This window comes from Eptatretus burgeri, chromosome 14, assembly GCF_056783735.1.
Source record: "Eptatretus burgeri isolate ZD-2024b chromosome 14, Ebu_testis_v1, whole genome shotgun sequence".
NCBI lineage: Eukaryota > Metazoa > Chordata > Myxini > Myxiniformes > Myxinidae > Eptatretus > Eptatretus burgeri.
Genome location: NC_140974.1, coordinates 57954049 through 57977932, shown reverse-complemented (window position 1 = coordinate 57977932; position 23884 = coordinate 57954049). Strand labels below are relative to the sequence as shown.

Below are 23884 nucleotides of genomic sequence, written 5' to 3'. Positions count from 1 at the left end.
CCCAAATTTCTCTGAGTTTAGTTCAGGTTTGAGATTAATCTGCATTTCAGGCTATGGGATTCAAACCATGACCCTGTCAGGCATTTTGAGTGGGCTCAACACTCATGAGTTTACTCCCACTCAAAGGGCTAGTCTGAGTGTCTTGCATCGTTGTTGTTCTTGGTTTGTCCTTTGTAGCTGAATATAGCCATACCCGACATGTGAACACGTGGGTGTGTGACTTGTTTATAGTGAAGGAGCTGCTGCTCCCACAGCAACCACATTTGGTGTCAGCAGTGCGACCACCGACCAGGTGTTGAGGAATATGTCAATAGTGTGACCAGGTGTTGAGGAATATGCCAGCAGTCCAACCAAGTGTTGAGCAATATGTCAGCAGTCCAACCAAGTGTTGAGCAATATGGCAGCAGTCCAACCAGGTGTTGAGCAATATGTTAGGAGTCCAACCAGGTGTTGAGCAATATGTCAGCAGTCCAACCAGGTGTTGAGCAATATGTCAGCAGTCCAACCAGGTGTTGAGCAATATGTCAGCAGTCCAACCAGGTGTTGAGCAATATGTCAGCAGTCCAACCAGGTGTTGAGCAATATGTCAGCAGTCCAACCAGGTGTTGAGCAATATGTCAGCAGTCCAACCAGGTGTTGAGCAATATGTCAGCAGTCCAACCAGGTGTTGAGCAATATGTCAGCAGTCCAACCAGGTGTTGAGCAATATGTCAGCAGTCCAACCAGGTGTTGAGCAACATGTCAGCAGTCCAACCAGGTTTTGAGCAACATGTCAGCAGTCCAACCAGGTTTTGAGCAACATGTCAGCAGTCCAACCAGGTGTTGAGCAACATGTCAGCAGTCCAACCAGGTGTTGAGCAACATGTCAGCAGTCCAACCAGGTGTTGAGCAACATGTCAGCAGTCCAACCAGGTGTTGAGCAACATGTCAGCAGTCCAACCAGGTGTTGAGCAACATGTCAGCAGTCCAACCAGGTGTTGAGCAACATGTCAGCAGTCCAACCAGGTGTTGAGCAACATGTCAGCAGTCCAACCAGGTGTTGAGCAATATGTCAGCAGTCCAACCAGGTGTTGAGCAATATGTCAGCAGTCCAACCAGGTGTTGAGCAATATGTCAGCAGTCCAACCAGGTGTTGAGCAATATGTCAGCAGTCCAACCAGGTGTGAAGCAATATGTGAGAGAACCAGACCACTTGCTAACCACTGTTTCAGCAGAAATTACTGGTCATAATTTTTTCCAGGGCATCGGCGATAACTCGCCGACCTTCACGTTGGACACCGTACGATCTTTAATATCCTTCGAGGGATGGAGCACTTTGTGATGCAATTCCCTGCCTGTGAAGCACCAAGGTGACAGTTTAATTCAACCCAGACTAGACGGCTCAAAGGTGAGCGCGCTACCTCTATGCCATCGTGTCAGACAGGCTTTGAGTATTACTTCTTCCTTGCTTGCCAATGGCTCCAGAGAATAAATGATCGAACCGACACGGCACTGAAAGGAAAAGACTGAGAGCACGGGGCTCGAGTCCTTAAGGTACTCCCCCCTCCAACTCCTCCCACTCCTCTCCCTTCTCCCACCACTCCAACCCCTCTCCCAAAGTGCCCCATCCAGCATTCCTCCTTGTTTTTGCCATGTGTTTCGTTCTTCAATAACTGCTTTGCTGTTTAAGGATAATTTCTCTTGTCAAAATTGAGCCCAATTGAAATGCAGCTTGTTGATGAATCGGACTTTCTTGATGCAGAAAAACAAGATGCCACACTTGGTAGGAACTGCACAGGGCCGAGGATTTTATACAATTTTTTTTTAACATAAAGTGCATTTTCATCTTTCTTGTTCGGGAAAGAGAGTTTTCCACATTGCTTCACATCAACCGCAACACTCTTACACGTGAACATATTGGGAAAACACGGAATGTCGGCCAAACTGTGTGTGAAAGTTTTAACATACATGGAGCTTTCAAAAATGCACTAAGTGACACACACACACACACACACACACACACACACACACACACACAACTTTTACAGTCAGGAAGAGCATAGCTTAGTGGGAGGGTTTACAAGGGAAACAAATGGGTGAACATGGGCAAAAGGCCAACGGCTAGGAAAGCTGAGCATGAAGTTGATGGTCGTGGAATTTTGAGGAACAATTAAGATGAAATGCTCTTTGATTTAAATATTTTTGTGACTAAGTTTGAGTATTCGAATCCAAATGAGACTTGATGCCGATTATGAAGAGCGACGAGCAAAGCATTCGGCGTGTATGGAAGGAATATCTGGTTTGGATTTAAGGACGACGTGCCGCTGATTTATGACTCGCATTTTCCACAACTCTTCCCATAACCTTTGACTGTTCAACACCCTTTTTTCTGGCACAATCTTACATCCTCCCCATTTTTCTTTCCCTACTAGAACTACATTTAGGATTGATAATACCAGTCTGTTGGACAGCTGGTTACGGTGGCATCCTTACGGTGAGGACGCCAGACTGGTATCCCAGAGGTTGTGGGTGCGAAGGCAGCAGTATTTGGGATTTCCATCCGAAGCTTCTGAAGTCGAGGTAGTCCCATGACATTTACTATGTCACTATCAGATTATGACGAACAAAAGAACCTGTCTGGCTCACTAATGACCCTCATAGAGCGGTCAGTGTGCTGGTCTTGGTATTTACATGTGGTGCCAGCTCACACTTCATGATTGACTTATTTACCCTCAAGGCATCTTGGCATGGGGTACTAAAATGGGGGTTTGGGTAAAAAAAAAAAGGGCAGTGCTGCCCAAAACCCCTCTAACCCTAAAACAACGGCAATCTTTTTATTTATTGTGTATAACAGCTCGCTCTTCATGGTGTCAACATCCATCCTTTCCTTTTCCCCTCTTCTGCATGAGGCCGTTACACCACATTACATGCGAGATAATTTTGGTGAACATTTTGTCAAAATTTTTGCCACGTCGAGTGCATTTTCCTTCCATTGCCCCCTAATGAATGTTACTGAAGTGGAATGTTTTCCATTAATCTTTTATTTTTATTTTTAATTATTTCATAAAAGCTTCACAACAACGGGATTATTCCATATAATTGACGATGTGTCGCGGGGGTACTAAAATGCTACCTATGAACAAAATGCCTTGGTGGGCATGACTCTATCTATGCCTGGTGTTGGCTTAATGGTTAGGGTGGTGAGCTTGGGATCCCAGGATCCTGAGCTCAAATCTCACTCGGCTGTTGAATTAATACCAGGTGGTGTTGACTGTGCCTGTCGGCAAAATGAGTGCCAGCTTGCTGGTATCCTGTGTCGGAGTGACGACCCGTCCAGGAGTATGGTCCCAATGGATGGATGGCATGACTGGATGTTTATTTATTATTTTAATCTGAAAAGTGGGTGTGGCTCTGATTCTTTAATGATTTTTTTTTTAATCTGAAAAAAATGGACATTGCTTTAAAACGGTGCAGACAAGGTGCACCTTTTGTTACCGCAGTCATGGCCTAAGCGAAGGACTGACCAGCCACATCTAACGATGTCGAGTAAAAAGCTGGTGGCAAACTGCTGTTTCTTGAAAAAAAAAAAATATATATATATATATATATATATATGTATATTTTATACATCATTAATGGTGGAGTAAAATGCATTTGCAAATTACATTTTTGTCACTTGATTACGATGAAAAGTTTGCTTGTTTTCCCCTTTCCCATTAAACGTTGCAAAAGAGAACTTGTTAACGATGCGTTTCCAAACTAAATTTCACATCCATCTTGTTTCACAATGTGGGCGCTGGGTGCATAACGGTCTGCAGCACTTGTATTTTCCCCGTCGAGTTAACAGTCGCACCTGTTGAGAGCACTGATGCCCGCGCGCGCTCACGCACCTGCACTAGCTCTGCAGGTCAAGGCACCCGATGCGCACTTTCTCATCTGCCCGGCGCCTTCCAAGAGATCTCATCTCCTGTGATCATACGTGATTCGAAAAAGTACATGTTTGTATTTTCAATGAATGCTTTATCAAAGCTCGTTCTAGCCTGGGCACTGTGCTTCAGGTCCTGCAAGAGGCAGATCGTAGAGCTGTGTCGTGATACCTGATCAATCCGCCTCTACATACACTCACTGATGTTCGTTATTATTTATTTTTGTTTCGATGATCAACCGGGTGGGAATCTAAATCATGTGGAGTTATATACATTTGTAGTAAAGCTTGTGTGTTTTCCTGTTTATTGTGCTTTGGTTTTGGTCGAGCAATTGAATTGCCTCTCAACAGCTGTTACTCAAACTTTGTTTGCTGCTGTCTCGTTTGCTTTGGTCCCGTCTTTGTACAGGTTGTGTTGGTTATGGCAGAGTACTTGGGGGGGGGAGTGTCTTTATTGTGGAATTGAAGTCTGTTGGACCTTCTTTTTACTTCCTCATTCTTTTATAGTATCATGTTCACATTTTTTCGAAATAGTTCCTCTTGAATCTGACAACTCAAAACTGGACATTTTTTTTTTTTCTTCTCTTATTTGGTGCATTGCTCTTCAAAAGCACAACTTCCCTTTTGACTGTTTCATTTAAACTATCATAGTTATTGCCATTTAATATTGTTTTTTTTTGTTTTTACCACCTGACCAAAAATGTGTTGTGCCAGGAGCGAGGTGTGTTGTCTTGTTGTTGGCAACCATTGCTTCCACCGTTCCAGCCATGCTGCAGTTGCTGCCAGCGATGCCGGTTGCGAACAAGATTGCACAGGAGAGAGCGTGACAAGTGGGTGTCCATAAACTGTGCCCAAGCCTCGAATAATGGCATGGCCACGTGGGTCATGAACCCTGCAAAGAGCAGAAAGTCACTTGATAAAGAGAAAAATAATTATAACGTCCACTAATATTGTGCCTGATATACTTCATATACACAAATGTGTGTATATATATATATATACCCGTGCACATGCACGGGATAGCAGTACAACATAGCTGGTAGCAGACGACAGACCGAACACGGGGAATGACAAAAATACACATTGTGCAAAATGCAAGTGGTACTATGGAATGCCAAGACTTCCCAAACATTGTCGGCATGTCCGCTAAGTGCCACAACAATTTCATAGGGATCGTGTGACGGCGAGCCGAGTTTTTAGTGTGCAAGCTTGGTATTATAATAAATATATATATATATATATATATACTAGCAAATACAATTCGTCGCTTCGCTGATGGGGGTATTATGGGGGGGGGTTGAGGGGGAGGGGAGGGAGAGAAGGGATGGAAGAGGGAGGGGAGAGAGGAGAGAGGCAGAAGGGTGGGGGGTGAGGAAGGGGGGCAGAGTTGGAGAGAGCTATTCCTCACCAAATGTTGCTATACTATGGGAGGGAGGGAGGGGAGAGAGAGAGAGAGAGAGAGAGAGAGAGAGAGAGAGAGAGAGAGAGAGAGAGAGAGAGAGAGAGAGAGAGAGAGAGAGAGAGAGAGAGAGAGAGAGAGAGAGAGAGAGAGAGAGAGAGAGAGAGAGAGAGAGAGAGAGAGAGAGAGAGAGAGAGAGAGAGAGAGAGAGAGAGAGAGAGAGAGAGAGAGAGAGAGAGAGAGAGAGATAGATAGATAGATAGATAGATAGATAGATAGATAGATAGATAGATAGATAGATAGATATATATATATATGAAAAAGAGAAAGGTGAGGGGTGGAGGTGGGATTAGTAAAGAGAATGATATCTTATGCTTGTTATGCTAATTGAGGTGTTACCAGTGATTTTGGACTAAACGATGCAGAAATCAAAAAAATTACCAAACATCAAGACCTCAAGAATGAAGTGACAAGATCCTGGAAGCTGAAGAATGCCAAAGTTGTACCAGTGATAGCTGGACCTACAGGAATGATGACAAAGAACCTCACAGAGATATTGAACATAGGGGAACTACCCCTGGGCACTCACCTGGTAGTGGCTGGACAAGATAACCAAGCAACCGCTGATAGACATGGATGACCCACAAATTATATAATGGAGAAGAAAGTAAATACCAATGGATTTTTTTTCTTTTAATGCCATGAACAAACCTCGGTTCTTCATGGGTGATAAAGATTGTGGTCAAGTTTCATCTAAATTTTTTTCTGCGGTTTCTCCTGTAACTGAACTGCAACACTATTGAAGTACTCTTCACCAGCCTGGAAAACCTGGTGTTGGCTTAATGGTTTGGATGGCTGGCTTTGGATCTTAGGTTCCTGAGTTTGAACTCCGTTGACTGCTGAATTAATAACAGCTGAGGTCGGCAAAATGACTACCACCTTTCTGGGATTATTGAGCCATTTGAGTGTCCTGTGTTGGGGTGGCGACCCATCCAGGATTGTGCCCAATAGCCCAGGAGACTGCTTTGGCAGCACTGATGCTCTGTACAGAATATGGTCCCAATGGATGAATGGATTTCATAACCATTCCGATCATAGCTGGGCTCCGTTTATCATGGAACCTTTCTGAACGATGGGTCCACAGTCTTAACTATATGCAAAGGTCACTCAATGAGTTGGTACAGTGCAACCTTGTAACTGATCTATGCCTGTTTTGTAATTGTTAACAGAGAGAGAGAGAGAGATGGTTATCTCAAACTAATTATTCGACCAAATTGAGCCTGCACACACATTTCAAAACAGTTTTTACATTTCATCATGTGATACTTTTCCCTTGTAATATAATTTGGTATGTACATGTCACGTTAATGACAAATGACTTGATTATTGCCCACAATGGACCCACCAATCTGGATTGTGGGGATGGTGTCTGTGTAACGGTCACACAAGGATGAGATCGGCATCCTACTTCTCCTCTCCAGATCACCTGCAAACATTCCGCCAGGACACGGTCACTGGCCATTATGATTCTTGAAACAAAGCACAATTAAAACAGATGTCATCTCGCGCAATAGATTAGCATGCTTAGCCATCCTAAGTGAGATACATAATGCCAGGTTAAGAAACCATATACAGTGTCGATTTGTCCATTGTCTACTGTTGTCTTTGTAATATCAAAGAAAAGTACACTTGCGTCTTCTGTGGTCCGAGTCGTATATGTTGTACATGTACAAGGTCCTCGACAAGTTTCACAAAATACTTGTTTTTAAACACACTTCATTCCATTGTTGCTCTCTCTTCACATTCAGTTTATACTTTCTTGATTATATATTTGATGGTTATCCTTTTTCTTGTTTTAAATGAACAATTCAAGGATAATAATTTATGATCTTCAATCATGTACAAATAACAAAACAAGCAATCACAGTTATGGAACATCCCACCGAGTGATTGAAAGAAATCGGATATAAACATCGGGGAAAAAAAATCGTTTATGGATGAACAAAACTACACAGCTATAAAAGTAATAATTTGACTGTTAAGTGCAATAAAGTCCGTTCGCATTTCTTCATACCCTTCATTAATTTTTGATGGCGACCCTAATTGTTTGGTATTGGATGTGGCAAATGTACTGATGCGACATCAACGTATAACCTATTTTACTGGAAGAACTCACTTCTGTTTATGGCTGTCTCTGCATCGGGGTCCGCCTGGGCCTGTCTCTGCGTCGGGGTCCGCCTGGGCCTGTCTCTGTATCGGGGTCCGCCTGGGCCTGTCTCTGCATCGGGGTCCGCCTGGGCCTGTCTCTGCATCGGGGTCCGCCTGGGCCTGTCTCTGCATCGGGGTCCGCCTGGGCCTGTCTCTGCATCGGGGTCCGCCTGAGCCTGTCTCTGCATCGGGGTCCGCCTGGGCCTGTCTCTGCATCGGGGTCCGCCTGAGCCTGTCTCTGCGTCGGGGTCCGCCTGAGCCTGTCTCTGCGTCGGGGTCCGCCTGAGCCTGTCTCTGCATCGGGGTCCGCCTGAGCCTGTCTCTGCATCAGAGTCCCATTGACAAGAAAACCTGCTGTTATTGACCAGCTTACCACAAGGATCCCACAAATGTGATACCAATTCATCAAAAGTAAAGAAATCTGATTCTCTCAATATCCTCCAAAAGGTATTCCCTTGCTGCCTTATCTCTCTTGTCATGTCTGTCTCGATGTCGATGTCATCATGGAGCAATGATATAGAATCTATCATTGCAGTCAGTCGATGTCATATCTTCGATATTTGGATCATGTAACATCTACCTTCTTGGACATCACCTGTGTTTTGACACTGTGTACCTTCTTGCTCTTCTTTCCATACTTTCTTCTGAATCCAATGATTGTCCTCTTATTTTTTTTTTCTGCAAGGTTTTCAGGTTTTCTATTTCAAAGAAAATCGGGCTGAAAATTACTGTCGTGTCCATGCAACCTGAGGTTGAATGAGGTTGGTGAATGGAAAACAAACACTGTACATTAAATAGGTGAGTCAAGACTAAACAAGAGCGAGAATTGCTTTGCAATACATGTCCCCTTCCGGTCCCAATGAATGTTCGGGAGATAAAAATTCGTTTCCGTTTAACGCATGCTCAAGCCGATACTGGAACTAAAATGAAGAAGAAGAACATTCATTACCCACGGTGTTTCATTTGTTTCTTGGTTTTTCCTATTTCACATTAAAAATAACCTGATGTAAAACATGCGTATGCCTTTTGTGCATATATAATACATTGTGGTTATTGTCAGGCCTGAGGCCTGCCAATCTGTGCTGTTTCATGCAATGGTGGCACAAGATTTTATTGGGGTGGAGTCAGGCGAGTTGTCCAGCCATTGGGTGTAAAGCAGTGGGTGGAGTTAGGGTAGCCAAACACTGACCCATGTATAAAATGAGATATTTTTCAAGTCCAAAAAGGGCATAACTCTGTGAAAAATTGACAAAAAGCACTAAAACTTGAACCTATGGTCCCCTCCGGTGAAATGGTTAGGCGACTAATAAGAGGAAAAATGTAATAAAGAGATTGAAGGAAGGAATCGAGGCAGAAATAGTACTTACCTTGTCTGAAGAACTCCTCACATACCCGCTCTCCCCAGCGGTGGCTTACGTGCCATGGACGGCACGGGTTTGAGATGTCCGCGCATTTGAGTGAGATCTAATGGAGGAACATAGACGTGCAAGTGAGTGAACTCCTTGGATGAGAGACAGAGACAGACAGACAGACAAATAAGCACTTGTACTGAACTTGGAACAGATACCATTCACGAGAAATCGTATGACTGGATTGCGGAACACACAATGTGGAACACTTCCTGTTTTGTGGTGTGCCTGTGCGTGTGACATGATTTTTCTTTTTAAATACAACAATATAAGGAGGCTCTTGGAGGAGATTCTGTAGATAATGTGCAGGGAAAAAAACATCAGATGTTTGTGTACTTTCCATGAATCACACTGACATGAGTGGCCAAATCCATCCATCCATTGGGACCATACTCTGTGCAGAGCGTTGGTGCTGCCGAAGCAGTCTCATTGGCTCTTGGGCACAATCCTGGACGGGTCGCCACTCCGACACAGGATACCAGCAAGTTGGCACTCATTTTGCCGACTTTGGAAGGATGACAGGCAGAGTCAACCCCACCTGGTATTAATTCAACAGCAGAGTGGGATTTGAACTCAGAATCCAAAGATCCCAAGCCCACCACCCTAACCATTAAGCCAACACCAAGCAGAGTCGACAATGGACAACCACATATGGTATTTCAACCTGGGTTGGTGGATCATGTGAAGACTAACAAGCCAAACTGCCTGTTTATCAGATAAGGCCGAAGTCTGTTCAACAGGGTGGTGCAGGGGGAGTGCACTTACCTTTTGATCTGGCCTGAGTTTGATTACTGACGTTACGATAACGTCCAGTTATATTGGTGCTTCGGATGCAGGACATTGCATCATAAAGTATGTCATCCCTTGGTTTGACATTAAGCTGGGTGCCCCATCCGCTAACATCAATTGGTGGGCATTAAAAATCCCTGCAGTGTCTTTCATCAAGAGCTGGTGATTTATCGCCGGCAATTCCTTCCCAAATCACCTCAGTCGAACGTCAAGCCTGACTCGCCACTTCGTGAAAGACTTGTCAAAAACTTTCCCTGATCTTCCTGATAAGAAGGTGGGGATAACTGTAACCGTTAAAGTAGAGTAGTAGTAGTCGTAGTATCATGTGAAGCAGATGTTAAAAGGCAGAACCAGGCCCAAATTATCCTTTTTCATTTTTGGTACACATGGTTGAGGCTCGTGGAAGAGCTATATCAGAATGGAAGGGAACAAAATGGAAGTGGGAGAAACACCAACAGCAGAGTCGAAGTGAAAGTGACATCAAGGGGGGAGGGAGGAGAAGGACACATGAATATGGATTGGGGGGGGGGATTGGCCTGAGGTAGTGGTGAACATCTGTCTCAAAGCCCTAGAGGGAAGAATGGGACTGAACAGACAGAGGAAGGTGATTCCACATGTGAGAGAAAAGAGGAACGAATGAGGTGAGCAGTGAGCCTGGATTTTGAGTGTTCAACAAGAAGAGGGTTACTGGAAGACTGTGTATGCCCTGCAGAAACATAGAAAGGACAGAGCCAAGAGAAGGCAGAGAGTGCAAGACAAAAAAGAAGGTGGTAGAATACAGAAGCCACCAACCTCTGTGATGTTAAAGTAACACACAACTGTCATGGGAGATACCAGTTATTTTGAGGGCCTTGCTTTCCATGGCCTGAAGGAGGGCAAGTTGTGATGTTGGGGTACCAACCAAAAGGGGAGAGCAGTACTCCATCAAGCTGATAATCTCTCTCTATCGAGTGCAGCCTGTGGCTGCTGGTTGCATCATTGGTTGGGACGTGGCAATGCCGCTGATGCAGTGTCCCCCTTACCAGTACACTGGTACTCATTTTGCCAACCTCGGAAGGATGACAGGCTGAGTCCACCTCCTGGTGTATATTAATTCAGCGGCCAATAGGGCTTGAACTCAGGACCCGATGATCCCAAGCCGCCATCCTAACCACTAAGCCAACACCAGGCTTAAGCTGATAATGAAGGCCTTGTTGGTTGTCAAAAGTTCAGATTGTCCAAGGAAAGACCTTGCATGATGAAGGATGCCTAATTGGCAGCTGGCTTTGGAAGTCATCTTGGAAATATGGTCTGCCCAAGAAAGATCATAGCTTATGGTGAGGCCCAAAGGTTTGAGTGATTTCACCTCTGAGTAGTTTGTTTAGGATATGGGTGAGAAGGTTTGCCAGACAGTCCTTTCGGAGACAGGGTGAGTGTGTGTAATTTGTCACGGTTGAAAGGCATATTCCAGGTGTTGGACGAGCTCTTGATTTTATCATGATCTGCAGAGATGGAAGAGGCTGCTGCCTGTTTGCCTGAAGGATGAGAAATGAAACGGCAGAGGGTGGACTCATCAGCAAAGAGTTAGGCAGAATTTTCCAGGGAATCAGAAAGATCATTGATGCAGATGAGAAACAGGACTGGGCCCATGAAAGCCTCCATCCTTGAGAATGAGAGGAGATCAGTGTCACTTAAGAGCGAAATGCTAAATATGGGAATGGAGGAAGTCAAAGATCCATGACAGATTCATCCATCCATCAGGATCATACTCTATACAGAGCATCAGTGCTGCCAAAGCAGTCTCCTGGGCTATTGGGAACAATCCTGGACAGATCACCACTCCAACACAGGCTACTCAAATGGCTCAATCATCTCAGCAAGCTGGTACTCATTTTGCCAACCTCAGAAGGATGACAGGCTGATTCAACCCCACCTGGAATTGATTCAACAGCCAAGCAGGATTTGAACTCGGGACCCTCAGATCCATGCCTGCCACCCGAGCCATTAAGCCAACACCAGGCACAACAGATACAGATAAGATAAAAAGATTAAAATTTCGGTTTAATTCCAAAATACACAGAACAAGTAGTTCAAAAACTAAAAAGGTCCAGTTCCATCGATATAAAACAAAACGAAATAATATTGATAATAAAAAATATAACTACTTGTGAAAATAGTAAAAATAATCACATCATGAAATAAACTGACATATTGTATGAAAAATGAATAACATATAATAATAATAATAATACAGAGGTGGCTTTAGATGCCATAAGCAGAGAGTTTGGAGATAAAGGTGGGGTGCCAGACTATATCAAATGCTTGAGATATGTCTAGTGAGATGATCCTGACCTCATGTCTGACATTGAGGGCCTCTTCATTGTTGGCCAAGCGGAAGCAGCATGTCCAGGGTCGAGTGATAAGGTTGGAACCCAAGCTGATGGTCAAAGATCCGGCCGTTGGAGAAAAGGAAGGATTTGATGTCAACTGCGATAATGGAGTCTGTGACCTTGCTTATAATTGGAATCAAGCTAATTGGCCTACAGTTAAGAGGATCCATTTTTTTCATCATGTTTGTGCATTGCAGTGATGTTTGCTAACTTCCAGGCAGGTGGAAACTGACCCAGAGACAATTATCGACTGAACATCGCAGAAAGAGGATGAGCAAGAGCAGCAGAGCATGTTTTCAGTACTCTTGTATTGATGCTGTCTGTGCTTCTCACAGAATCGGAGTTGAGGTTTGGCAGAAAGCTTTCCGCATTCTTTAGTGGGAAAGACAGTATCCAGAAGCAGTTGGGTAGAATAGGGTAGGGTAGGTGTAGGGATTGAGGGGTTAGCTCCATAAGACTTGGAAGCGAATGCATAATTTTGGCATTCAGCCTTCTCACGAGCAGTCAGCTGTGGTGTCATTTGAAGTGGGGTAAGGGATGGAGGGGGTAAATATACCAGAGACAGACTTGATAAGTCGCTACCAGGTCTTTGAAGAAGGAGACGGGTTTACGGGTTCAGCCTTGATGTTGACCAGACGTTGTTTTTTGGCTTTCCTGAGAGTGGACACACACACTTGTTCTGGACTTTTAGAATGATATGAGTTTGCTTTCAGTCAGATTTTCCTTCCAGGAAGAGAAGGCAAGTTGGTTGACGGAAACTGCCTCACCACAGGATTCTGTGTATCAGGGTCGAGAGGATAGGTGTGATAACAGCAGCCGAGATGGTATAAATCTGTACATAATGGAAAGCAAGCTTGTGTGCAAGGATTCTCAGTCCGTATTCATGTCAGAAGAGATGGAAAAGGACCAGTCTTGACATAAGAAGGTAGCTTGCGGTCCCTGCCAGTCACCTTGAGTGAACTGCCTGTCTCTACGGCACTGAAGTGGCTCTCTGACAATAGCCGGAGAGATAGGGATTCTCATAAGCACATGATCAGATTAACCTTTTGGGCCAGATGAGGAACAGGAGACATCAGTAGGAAAATTTGGCATTCCCAAGTCCAGTGACATTGGGAGAAATCCAGTGAGGAAAGTTCACTGATTGGGTGAAGCCCATGGAGTCACAGAAGACCTTTGCTGCAATGCCACGGCTGGTAGAAAAGGAACAAATACTCAGCCAAATGACACGATGACAGTTGAATTCATCACATATGAGGTAGAGAGAGTTGGGATGGGTGGTTATAAATAAGTTTGTCCATTGTTTACAGAGAGGGGATGTAGATCAAGTCATCCCTGTTAGGAGGATGGTATAGCACACAGACAAACAGGAGGTAGTTGTAAAGGGGAAAACGCAGCCAAAGGTACTCCTGGGGGTTAGGTGGGGGAAGTGCAGTACACGGAGAGTGTGAGAAATAGAGTTCTTGACATAAACTGCATCTCAGCCACTGGAAACAGTGGCATTCAGGTTTGTCAAACCGGAAAAGACAATACTGAGGGAGAGACACAGAGGAATCTGTCAAATCGAAGCAAAGTTGGATGTCCATCGAGCTTGGGATGGGGGAGGAGGAGGTGCTGTTAGCAGGAAGTGGGATAGAGAGGAGGATTTGGTGGAGAGGGGGATCCGGGAGGATATGGAATGGGACATGGGGTGAGCATGGAGGAGGCAGGACGCAGGGGAACACGGGTGTGAAGATGACGTGAAGCAGTTTGCCACCGCAGTCCCACACAGTACAAAAAAGATTGGATTGAAGGATTCCTAGGGCAGAGAGATGAAGGCAGACATCAGGATTGTGATGACAATGATGATTAAAGGCACGAAGAAAGACAGCGCCACCATGAACACGAAGGCGGATGAAGCACGAGTTTATGAGTTATCCAGAGATGGAGAGAAGGGGAGAACGGAAAGCAGGATGGGAGAAAGGAGTTTGGATGAAAGTATGTGGGAAGATTGACCATTTTAAAATTTCTGTTTAAAAAGATTTAAATTGATGCAGAGAGAATGCAGGAAGAAAAAGAATGAAGACGAGGAAAGAAAGTCTTCTCTCATGTTTTTTTTAATTTTAAACAGAAGTTATGGAGAAGGAATTGAAGCAAGAATGGTGAATAATGGGACACAGGGCATGGAGATACAGTGAGTGGGTGTGGGAAACAGTTGGAAAAAAAATAAAAATGGAAAGACCCAAAACTATCTGAGCCTGAGACGCAGGATCGAAATAAATAGAATGAGCACACAAAAAATACACAGGAGTGAGCAATCAATATGAAGAACAGTTGACACATACAGAAAACATAAAATCGATGGCGGCACGGACAAATCCAGAACAATGCCTTCCATTAACTTTTCATAAGCAAATCACCCTGAGGACCAAGAGAAGCAACCACGACGAGGAAACCGGAAAGAGAAGTCAAAACGGAAGTTTTCTCTTTGGGATTGTACTTTGAGAAACCAAGTTGTGATGTTTTCCCATTTAAGTTTCGGAGCATTCACAGGTGATCTGTATCACATCTTTGCTCGAAAAGCTCTTTTTTTTTTTTTGGGACGTTCACGGAACCTCGGGCAGCTTCCTATTGTATCTCGTCTGCTGTAATGTTTCCTGGAATCTCTTTCAATTCCTGTGCAAGGTTTTTCCTTATCATTTCAGAGTGATTATCACTGGTATGATGTCGATTTATTTATTTAATTTCATATTTCTGAAGGTGTTCTTTGTCATTTTTTAGAGGTTGTGGTACTTTGCCACTTGTATTTCTGACTTATTTAGACCAGACGTTTGGATAATGATATTTGAATTCACAATCCCTTTTCCCCCCAAACTTTGTAATTATTTTTGAGTACCGCATCGGGTTGCAATGGCTTCCTTTGTTTTCAATGTTTACTGATCTTGATGGATGGTCAGGTCAAATTTAAGCGTGACATTATCCTTTCGATTGCTGTTTCTGCCTCATGCTTATTTGCCTTTTCTGGAACTGGAATATTGAAGTTTTTGCAGGCTTGGCCTATTGATTACCCTGTACACACAATGTTATGCCTCTCTCTGTGTGTACAGTTCCAACATGAGTGATTTGCATCCTGAGTGAAGGTGATGGTTCTTTTCCATTAAATAGCATTGTAGCTAGATAACCACATGATGCTTCTGTTTGTTTGTGGTTATCAGATCGAGGGAGGTTTTTCATTCAGTTCTGGAATAGTCAATGAAGCAGATGTATAACTTTCAACACACACGTGAATCTCCATATTTCACACCACCACCTTGGGTTTTGCACAGGAGAATGAAGAAAGACAAAAAAAACGACTAAAGGAAGACTTCAATTAGATTTGGTGGCATTGTGGTTAGATCATCCGCTTTGAGCCAAGGAGGTCGGCGACTCAACTCTGACCCTGGCCGAGTCATACCGAAGACTTATAAAATAGTACATGCTGCCTCCAATTAACACTCGGCATTTAAAGGATAGAATATGGACAAATCCCATGGGTTGACATTCATGGGAAGGAGGAAACTTCTCCTTGATTGCCCCAGTGAGTGCGGAGATAAAAGCGACATCAGAAGATGATGTCTCCGGTACCCAGAGTGCCCTAGGAAGTTGCATCAGTTCCCTCAAGGTCACCGACTGTGTTTGTCTGAAGTAAAGTCCTGTGTTGTCTGGTGCATTTGTCTGTGTGTGTGATTTGTGTGACAGCTCTTCCATGATCCTTCAACCATGTAAATAAGTAATAATAATAACGGAATTTTGTTTCACCAAAAACACAACTGATTGGACTGGACTGGTGGGATAGTTGACTTGTCTGCCTGGAGTTGGGTTAGATTCCCAACTTAGCTGAATTTGACTAAAACTTGCTATCACATGCTGCAGTACTTATAGGGACACAGTATGGTGAAAGGCCTTTTTTGAGGGGATGGTAGGTTGGCTGTGATGCATTGTTAGTGTGAATGTTCACTATCCCATGGTATATTTAATAGAACTAGGCCTTGTGACCAGTAACCTGGCCAAATTACAAATTCGTTGTATGGGTGCACTTGCTTATATAATTTAACTGCCACAGCAACTCCATGATATGATGTTGGTGAGTCCTCAATGGTAGAACAAATCTGATTCAGGAGGAAAGAGGGTCAACATGTCCTAATGTTCGACCGATTTGTATATTCTACCTATCACAATAACTTGTAGCGCCTTCAACATGATAGAAGTGCTTCCTTGGCCGAATTTTTACCAGAATGCAATGGCGAGTGCTTTCCACGGAACCCTTTCTTGGCGTCATTGCACTTGGAAAGTTATCTGAGATGACGACAAGTTGGCTCAACCAAATGTTGAGAGGTATGTTAACTGCTGTGGGAGAGAAGGTGAAACGATGTCCGAGCGTGAGACCTCCTTCAAAGCAAGATAGAGGTTTGAAGAAGGACTCGCTCCCAAAATGTCGCTTCACCTGCTCTCCTTTGGTGATTAACATACCTAACGACATTTGGTAAAGAGAGACACAGACCGATGCTAGTCCTTATAAAGATTTCGACTAGTTTTCCGTTCATTATCTGGGATGAGTGTTGTTCATTTGAGAGTTTATTCAATGGATCAGTGGCACTTGAGTACAACATGCTGACTTTGTAGTGACATACCTGCAGAATTAGGTGTCTCTGCGCAGCATCAGTCATGTCGAGAGCACCGTGTTCCATGAGGAGCTGAAAGCGTGAAAGGAACTCTGACTGGCGGCTGATGTCTGTAGCCAGGATAAGAGATTGTAGACAAGCCTCAAGCTCATGCCTGCACATCAACAGATGCAGATGGATATAATATTGTTCTTATCTCTATTTGTATATGAAGGCTCATGGAGGAGCATGTACACATATAGCATGCAGGACAGAGACTTTAGGAGACCTTGCTGTACTTTCACATCAATTACAAGGACATCATGAGCTGTGTGCTCAGGAACTGAGCTGAACACCGCTCATCTCTCATGACCGAATGAAACCGAACAGAAAACTGACGTAATCCCCACCATATTCCAATCCATACAAATAAACCCGAAATCTTTAGAATGTTTGTGGCCACAAAGTTGGCTAACCCATACCTTTCTGCTATAACCAGATGCTCAAAGACTTCAGACTCCCGCAGTCGAGCCAATGTCGACCTCCAATGGTGGTTCTCGAGGACGGAGGAACCCTGCTGAACGACAACCACCACCGTACTGAAAGTGTAATTTGTAATTGTCTTTGACCATCAGGAGGAATCTTTGTCTCCACTGGCTCATATAACCAGACTCATATAACGGAAGAACGAGTGTTTGGCACTTGAAAACATTTTTCTTTGCAAATGTTTGAGGGAACAGAGGCAAACTAAAACGAAACACAATTGGTAAAATAGATTGTTCAATGTTTGCTAATGTCCATGATGGATCATAGTTCTGCATATCACTGCGATTTGTGTACCTGCCGTGCCAAGTACGTACCCTTTGCACCCGTGCTAGGTAGTGCCCGGTATTCCGAAGGAAGGTCAGATTAACTCCAGGGTGGTCAATGTCATGCACTGCCGCTGCCAGCAAACCCAGCATGACCTCTTGGGGCCTCATGGTCCGCGCGAGCTGTTATAGCCAGAAAGACTCGGTCAGACTTGTATACGAGGGAAGATGGGTATGCTCATCAAATCTTCATTATATCATAATCTCTCACATCACCATAAGACCACTATGGAAGACCATAAATAACTAAGATTTTTTGATACATACAAGTAGGTTTTCTTTTTCCTCTTTCTGAATTTTCTTTTGCGAAGCCGAATGGTGAAGTACTTTTTCATGCTTTAGGGCATAAAATAGGAGCAACTTGCAGACATAGGGTTGAGGAAAGGAGGAAGAGGATGAGGCAAATGTGGGAGAAATAAATAACAACCTTGCCTTTTCTATTCCTCATAATGAAGACCTGCCAGTCATGTAACCAATGAAGTGGCCTTCGGTTGAACCCTCTTTAATGTAGCTTTATGCTCCTGTAATCCACGGACCAGGATTCGATGTTTTATTCCATAAACAGCATAATCAGACTTCCACACAATGTCAGCATAACTTACTTAAAATTACACGTGCCCCTCTAATGACGACCTGGCCTGAAAGGACAGCTCAGAGGTGGATGAGTGCACTATCCGTTCGAGGGATGGTAAGCCAGCTATCCCCCACGACTACACAACTTAAAATAGGTACACCTATTTTAACCGGGGTATACACCGGGCCCAGTACACTGGTACTCACTTCGCCAACCTCGGAAGGATGACAGGCTGAGTCAACCATATATATATATATATATATATATATATATATATATATATATATATATATATATATATATATATATATATATATATATATATATATATATATATATATATATATATATATATAGTTGAAAGTGTGTCTGTGTGTGTGTTTCTCTGTGACCTATGCACGCGAAAAGTACTGGACTGATCCTCACCAAACTTCACATGCTGACAGAACATGTACCCGGGAGTGTCCCGATGTAAAAGAATTGTACTTCCGACTTGCAGTTTCCGAATTATGACGTCATCACCTGATTTCGTAACGTTAATTTTTCAAGTTCAGCCGATTGACATGGGGCCAACGCCATTTGCAATGGAATGAAAAAATAATGCTACAGTAAATTGAAGACAATGACTTCCGACTTCCCGGTTTCCGAATTATGACGTCATCATCTGATTGCGTAACGTTAATTTTTCAAGTTCAGCCAATTGACATGGGGCCAACGGAATTTGCTAGAGAATGAGAATTAATTAAGTTGCAAATGATGACATGAAACCAGCCTCACATTTTTGAGGCATTATGGTTTTTTATCTGATGCGGCAATAAATCTTAACATTTTTGAACTCGAGTCTTCTGCATATAAAACATGGCGGGGAAAATATAATATTATAGTGGTGATGGAAAAAAAATAATAATGGTGGCAGCCTCTACAATCTTACAATTAACTGTGACATATACTCCTTCAGACCCGCCGTCATCCACGGGATTCCTGTGCGGAGCACGGGTATCCCTGCTAGTATGTATATATATACACACACGCACACGCACACGCACACGCACACGCACACGCACACGCACACGCACGCACACGTTTCGTCGTACAAGCCACACTCAATCTCTCATGTCCTAAAATAAATTCCGAGCAAACACAATCGATTATTATATGGACGGCCAATATTCTTCAATGGCATCCAAGTTAAGCAAACACCCCACAACACTGACCTTTGCCTCACTGATGTAGCAGTGTATCGCCTGTGTGACATCTGCAGCATGCACCGCATTGTGGTACGGGTTCCGCCTGTGGTAGTCTTCCTGCACCAGCACTGAGTGTGCGAAAGTTTGTGCTTCAGCCACACTCATGCGCTCACAACACAGCCCAGTGCTACACTGCAGTACATAATCCGGTACAACAAGCCTGAAATACCCTATTTGGCACTGTTTTGTCAAACGCCGTGTATTTGAGTACGTAAGGTACATCCATGTCGGAGGATTCTCGAGCATCCATTTTTAACAACAATGCCATTTTCATAGTTTGGGTTCACCTGCAGGATTCCCATCAGAAGCTCAGTGCTCATGGTGTAGGGAACCCAAGTTAAAATCCCATACACGTACACTGTGTGTTTGTCCGTCGTTTACCAATGTCCTTGTAAATCATGTCTAAAAGTGCATTGATGTCCACTAATATTTGTCTTTTTTATGGCATATATGTACAAGCTGCTCCATGCACCTGAGACACTGTTGAAAAAGCTTGAAAAACACACAAAAAGACATTGAAAAAAAAAAACCAAAACAAAAAGGATTGGTGTCCTTTGTGTGCCTGCATCGAGTCCTTCTGGCACGATTTCTCATATTCTTGGTCTTGCTTTGTCTTTTAAGCATTAATCAAATGTATCCATCATTGCATTATGGACCAGGTTCAATGAAATGGAAATTTGCAGAACAAATTACCCTCGGTTATGAATTATATTTAGTAACCCTTTGGAAAAGCAAACGAAGGTCGTCCAATCATTGTTTTTGGTGAGAGTACACACAACCTGAGGTCGAGAGATTGGTTGCGTGATAAGGTGTACCTGATCGATGTTTAAAACAATAGGCAGGGCATTGCCATCACCTTGGCCTGAATTGTGAGAGCGTCGGCTGTGACACACACCTTTTGTGGAACCGTTGAACATTTGAATGCCTTGTTGTAAACTTGCTGGAAAGTTGCACTCCCTAAAAGCTGTTTTTTATGAGGACAAACGCCATCAAATTAAGTTTTACAGTCGGAGGAATCGACCATTTTATGATGTCTGTTGTTTGTTGTTCTTACCAAGTGGACCTTTGTGCCGAGACGGTTTAACGAAGGTCACATAGCTTAGCCGCTTGCTTTTTCCGTTCGTCCTTTTGAAGCTTTTTTTTTTCTTCTTCTTCTTCTTCTTCGTCCATTTGTTCTCATGTTGGAGAATTTCTGGAAGCAAATCCCACCTTGGCAGACATTGGCGGAAGGATTGCTGGCAGCCTGTGGATCGGCTCGTTCAGAACAATAGAGTGTGCAGACAACCTTGTACAAATAAGTCACTGAACTAGGTTTGAGCTAAAAAGGAAAAAGCCCATTTCTCATCTCTACGGGCCTTCTCATTTGGTGTCGTCTCGGTTCTTGTCTCCATAGGCCTCCTCGTTTGGTTTCATGTCATTGTTTTTTTCTTCTTCTGGAAGCATGAGCCTTTAAGCTTGCGTATGCAATCGCATGTTTGCGCAAGCACAACATATGCCTCCGCAGACAGATTGTTCACTTCATATTTAAGCGAGCATGAAATTTTTGCCTCGTGCTCCAATCAGCAAAGCAGACCTATCATCGCACAGACTTTCAATGAACACTCTTAACCTGTGTAACGCACAGACCATGTGGTACGTGATGGACCGTTATAGCCCGTCGGTGAGAATTAATGCTCACCCAGGAACTTGCGTAACTTCATGGGGTCCAGGCGAAAGTATTTCAGCAGACCATGCAGGTGGAACAGGTGGCTGACTAGGCATGCCAGGGCATTACCTGGACACAAGAAGTTTGCACCAGAGATTGGTGAATCAAGAGAGAGAGAGAGAGAAACTGAGAGAGAGAGACTGAGAGAGAGACTGGGAGAGAGAGACACTGAGAGACACTGAGAGACACTTGGGTTATCCCAATGAACAATCATAAGCATATTGTTTATTCCGATAAAGTATAAGCCCCAAGTCTCCTTTTCTTGCAAAACAAAATGATTAAGAACTGAGATTAAATAACTCGTCGTGATGGTGAAAGTTAGTGTACATTTGCATTCGTGGGCAGGTAGAACAATGGACTAAATCGACAGGCCATTGTTCGAGGTATGCCAACCACCGTGGGAAGCAAGGCGCTGACGTTTCGGGTGTTAAGAGAACAACGCACTGACGCTCTTTTTTTGCTCCGATGAAGGTTGAATGCCCAAAACATCAGCTTCTCCTTGCTTCCCCTTGACGGTTAGCACACCTTAATCGATGTCCCGTTGATTCCATCCATTGTTATTAAGATGAGAATGAATGTTTGTGTTGTGCCATGCAGTTTCACCACCAGGTGACCACCTCACCGTGAGTGAGCCTGTTGAACAGGAACATGTCAAAGTTCCAGCTGCTCACATTCTTGAGCATACACTGTAAGGAACAGGTCATACACTCAGATGGCCGTATAATGTCTCTCCCAGTCTCATACACATTTCCTACACCGCGCGCAATCCAGTCGCATACCCTCAATTCAGTATTGCCAAATAACGTGTCACTCGTCCAAAAGGTCTTGGAAACATCCTGAGTGATGCCCTCTGTAGCGCGATGAAATTCGCGATTTTGCTGCTGCACATTAATCGCATTGTAAATACAACCTGCTTTTTAACATTGCATCAGCAAAATGCAAGAGAGTCCTTGAGATGGAAATATTTGTGTGCAATCACTGGGAGAACGTCGGGGGATTCTTTCCACAAGTCAAACAATTAGAACGGCACTCGGTGGAGTGCATACCTCTGCCAGGTTAAATAGTCTACGTTTTGTGTCTCACTGATAGGTCGGATCTCCATCCGTACCTCAACCCAAATGTAATCAGCTTGTCACCGAACCAACTCATCCACCAAGTTTTGTCATAACCCATCATGGGTGTCTCCAAAGGTGGACAAGTACATCTATTACCTCTCAGAAAACAATAGAACCTCAAGAAGATAATTAAAATGTTCAAGTTTTTTTTTCACAATTTATATCATGTTTTCCCCCAAAGTGCTTCTTACAACAATCACCCTTTTTAAACAAAATAATCCCCCTTATCGTTTTATTTATTTATTTATTTATTAGCCCACGGACCTGATGGTCATCCCCTGTACTCGGTCCGTCTGCTCCTTGTCGATGATTGTCGTTTCTGATGCATTTTGTTTCTCGATTTTCATAACTCCGATGTCGTGCAATGTTTATGTTACGAGACCTGTTCCCATGGCTGTTTGCCCAAATTTGGTGTCGAGGGCCTCAGGAAATTGAGCGGCAAGAATTGATTGCCCTGCAACCGATACTTGGTTGACTCATTTACAGGAAACAATTCCTCATGGAGAGACTGTTTTTGGTGATATTGTTTTTCTGCTCCTTTTAGTGCTTTATAATTCTACCCCTTCTCGAGACAGTCATTCGAGGGATGTGTTTTTAATGGGATGACAATAATTTTTTTTTGTTGTAATTACTACGTTTTGGGTTCTCAGGGTTGTTCCCACGAGACGTGGTTAAAATTGGAATCAAAGTCCCGGATACGTCTCTGCCTGTGCTTGCATCAAAAGCCTGACAGCCCAGTGCCGATTCCAGTTTCAACTGCAATTCTTACACTTGTATTCCTGTTTCCCTGTCTCAAACCATTCCAGCTGGAACATCATTTTATACTTTACTCTGCTTGGAGTTGCGTTGCTCGTGCGTTGGGCCTGGCCAGCTGGTGTGTGTGAAAGACTTGGGCTAATAACATGACCGCCCCACAAGGAGGTGAGAATATTTGCGGAAATTAATGAACCGGTAGTCTGTTGTGAGTCACGATGCTCATCCTTAGGTGAGTCGAGCCACCAGTCCAGGTTATTACTCAATATATTATAACAATGATTAAGGTCACATGATTACTCCATTCTCCATCCACGTCGTGCTCAAGCTATTTGTGGACGTTGTATCCAAAATCCCAGATGTGCTTTCAAAGTGAATGGGAGGGTGGCGACAGTGGTCATACTGTATATCATGTGGAAGACTTCCACAGTGTACAAGGTCGTGCACTGCAAGGTAAATTGGATGATGTAAACTATGGATCCGATTACAATTGCGTGCAAGTGCCAAGATCCTTCCTGGTTCGCCGGAGTAGTTTAAGCATGGTTTATGCTGGAAAGGATGGGGCAAAGGGTGACAGAAAGCTCCGGCGTTGTGCGACTGGGATATAAGGCTCGTAGAGGGGCTTATACATAGATTTCCTAAAGGACAGAGGCATCAGAACATGATGAATAAGTTAAGACTTGAACCTTTGCCCTCAAGGCCTGGGAATAGCGTGCAGAGCATTAGCCTGCCTGAGTGCAGCGTCTCCCTGAGTGACGACTCTGACAAGATGGTGCAGAGGTAGTACATTTGCTTTTGATCTGTCTGGTCTGGAGGTGGGGCTGACAGCATGGCGTATAGGCACACTCACTTACCTCGAGGCTGTCTCGCCTGGGTTGGAATCCTGACCCAGGTAAAAACTGGTCTTTCACAGGGAGGGTGATTCAT

General features: G+C 43.8%; 1 protein-coding gene across 5 annotated transcripts in view; it reads right to left on the bottom strand.

The window, feature by feature from the left end:
* Positions 1-1759: 1759 nt before the first annotated feature.
* Positions 1760-23884, bottom strand: part of LOC147013318 (high affinity 3',5'-cyclic-AMP phosphodiesterase 7A-like) — a 100510-nt gene continuing 78385 nt past the window's right edge. For 4 of the 5 annotated variants that reach the window (XM_085855040.1, XM_085855036.1, XM_085855038.1 and 1 more), the window contains exons 5-13: positions 21712-21775; positions 21063-21158; positions 19352-19452; positions 17555-17686; positions 17177-17271; positions 16725-16869; positions 8879-8975; positions 6709-6789; positions 1760-4796 (exon numbers count right to left, since the gene is read on the bottom strand). In XM_085855040.1, coding sequence (XP_085711166.1) covers positions 4588-4796; positions 6709-6789; positions 8879-8975; positions 16725-16869; positions 17177-17271; positions 17555-17686; positions 19352-19452; positions 21063-21158; positions 21712-21775 — 1020 coding nt within the window. In that variant the 3' untranslated portion in view covers positions 1760-4587. The remainder of the gene's footprint in view (positions 4797-6708; positions 6790-8878; positions 8976-16724; positions 16870-17176; positions 17272-17554; positions 17687-19351; positions 19453-21062; positions 21159-21711; positions 21776-23884) is intronic. The other variant, XM_085855037.1, reaches the window with a different exon arrangement.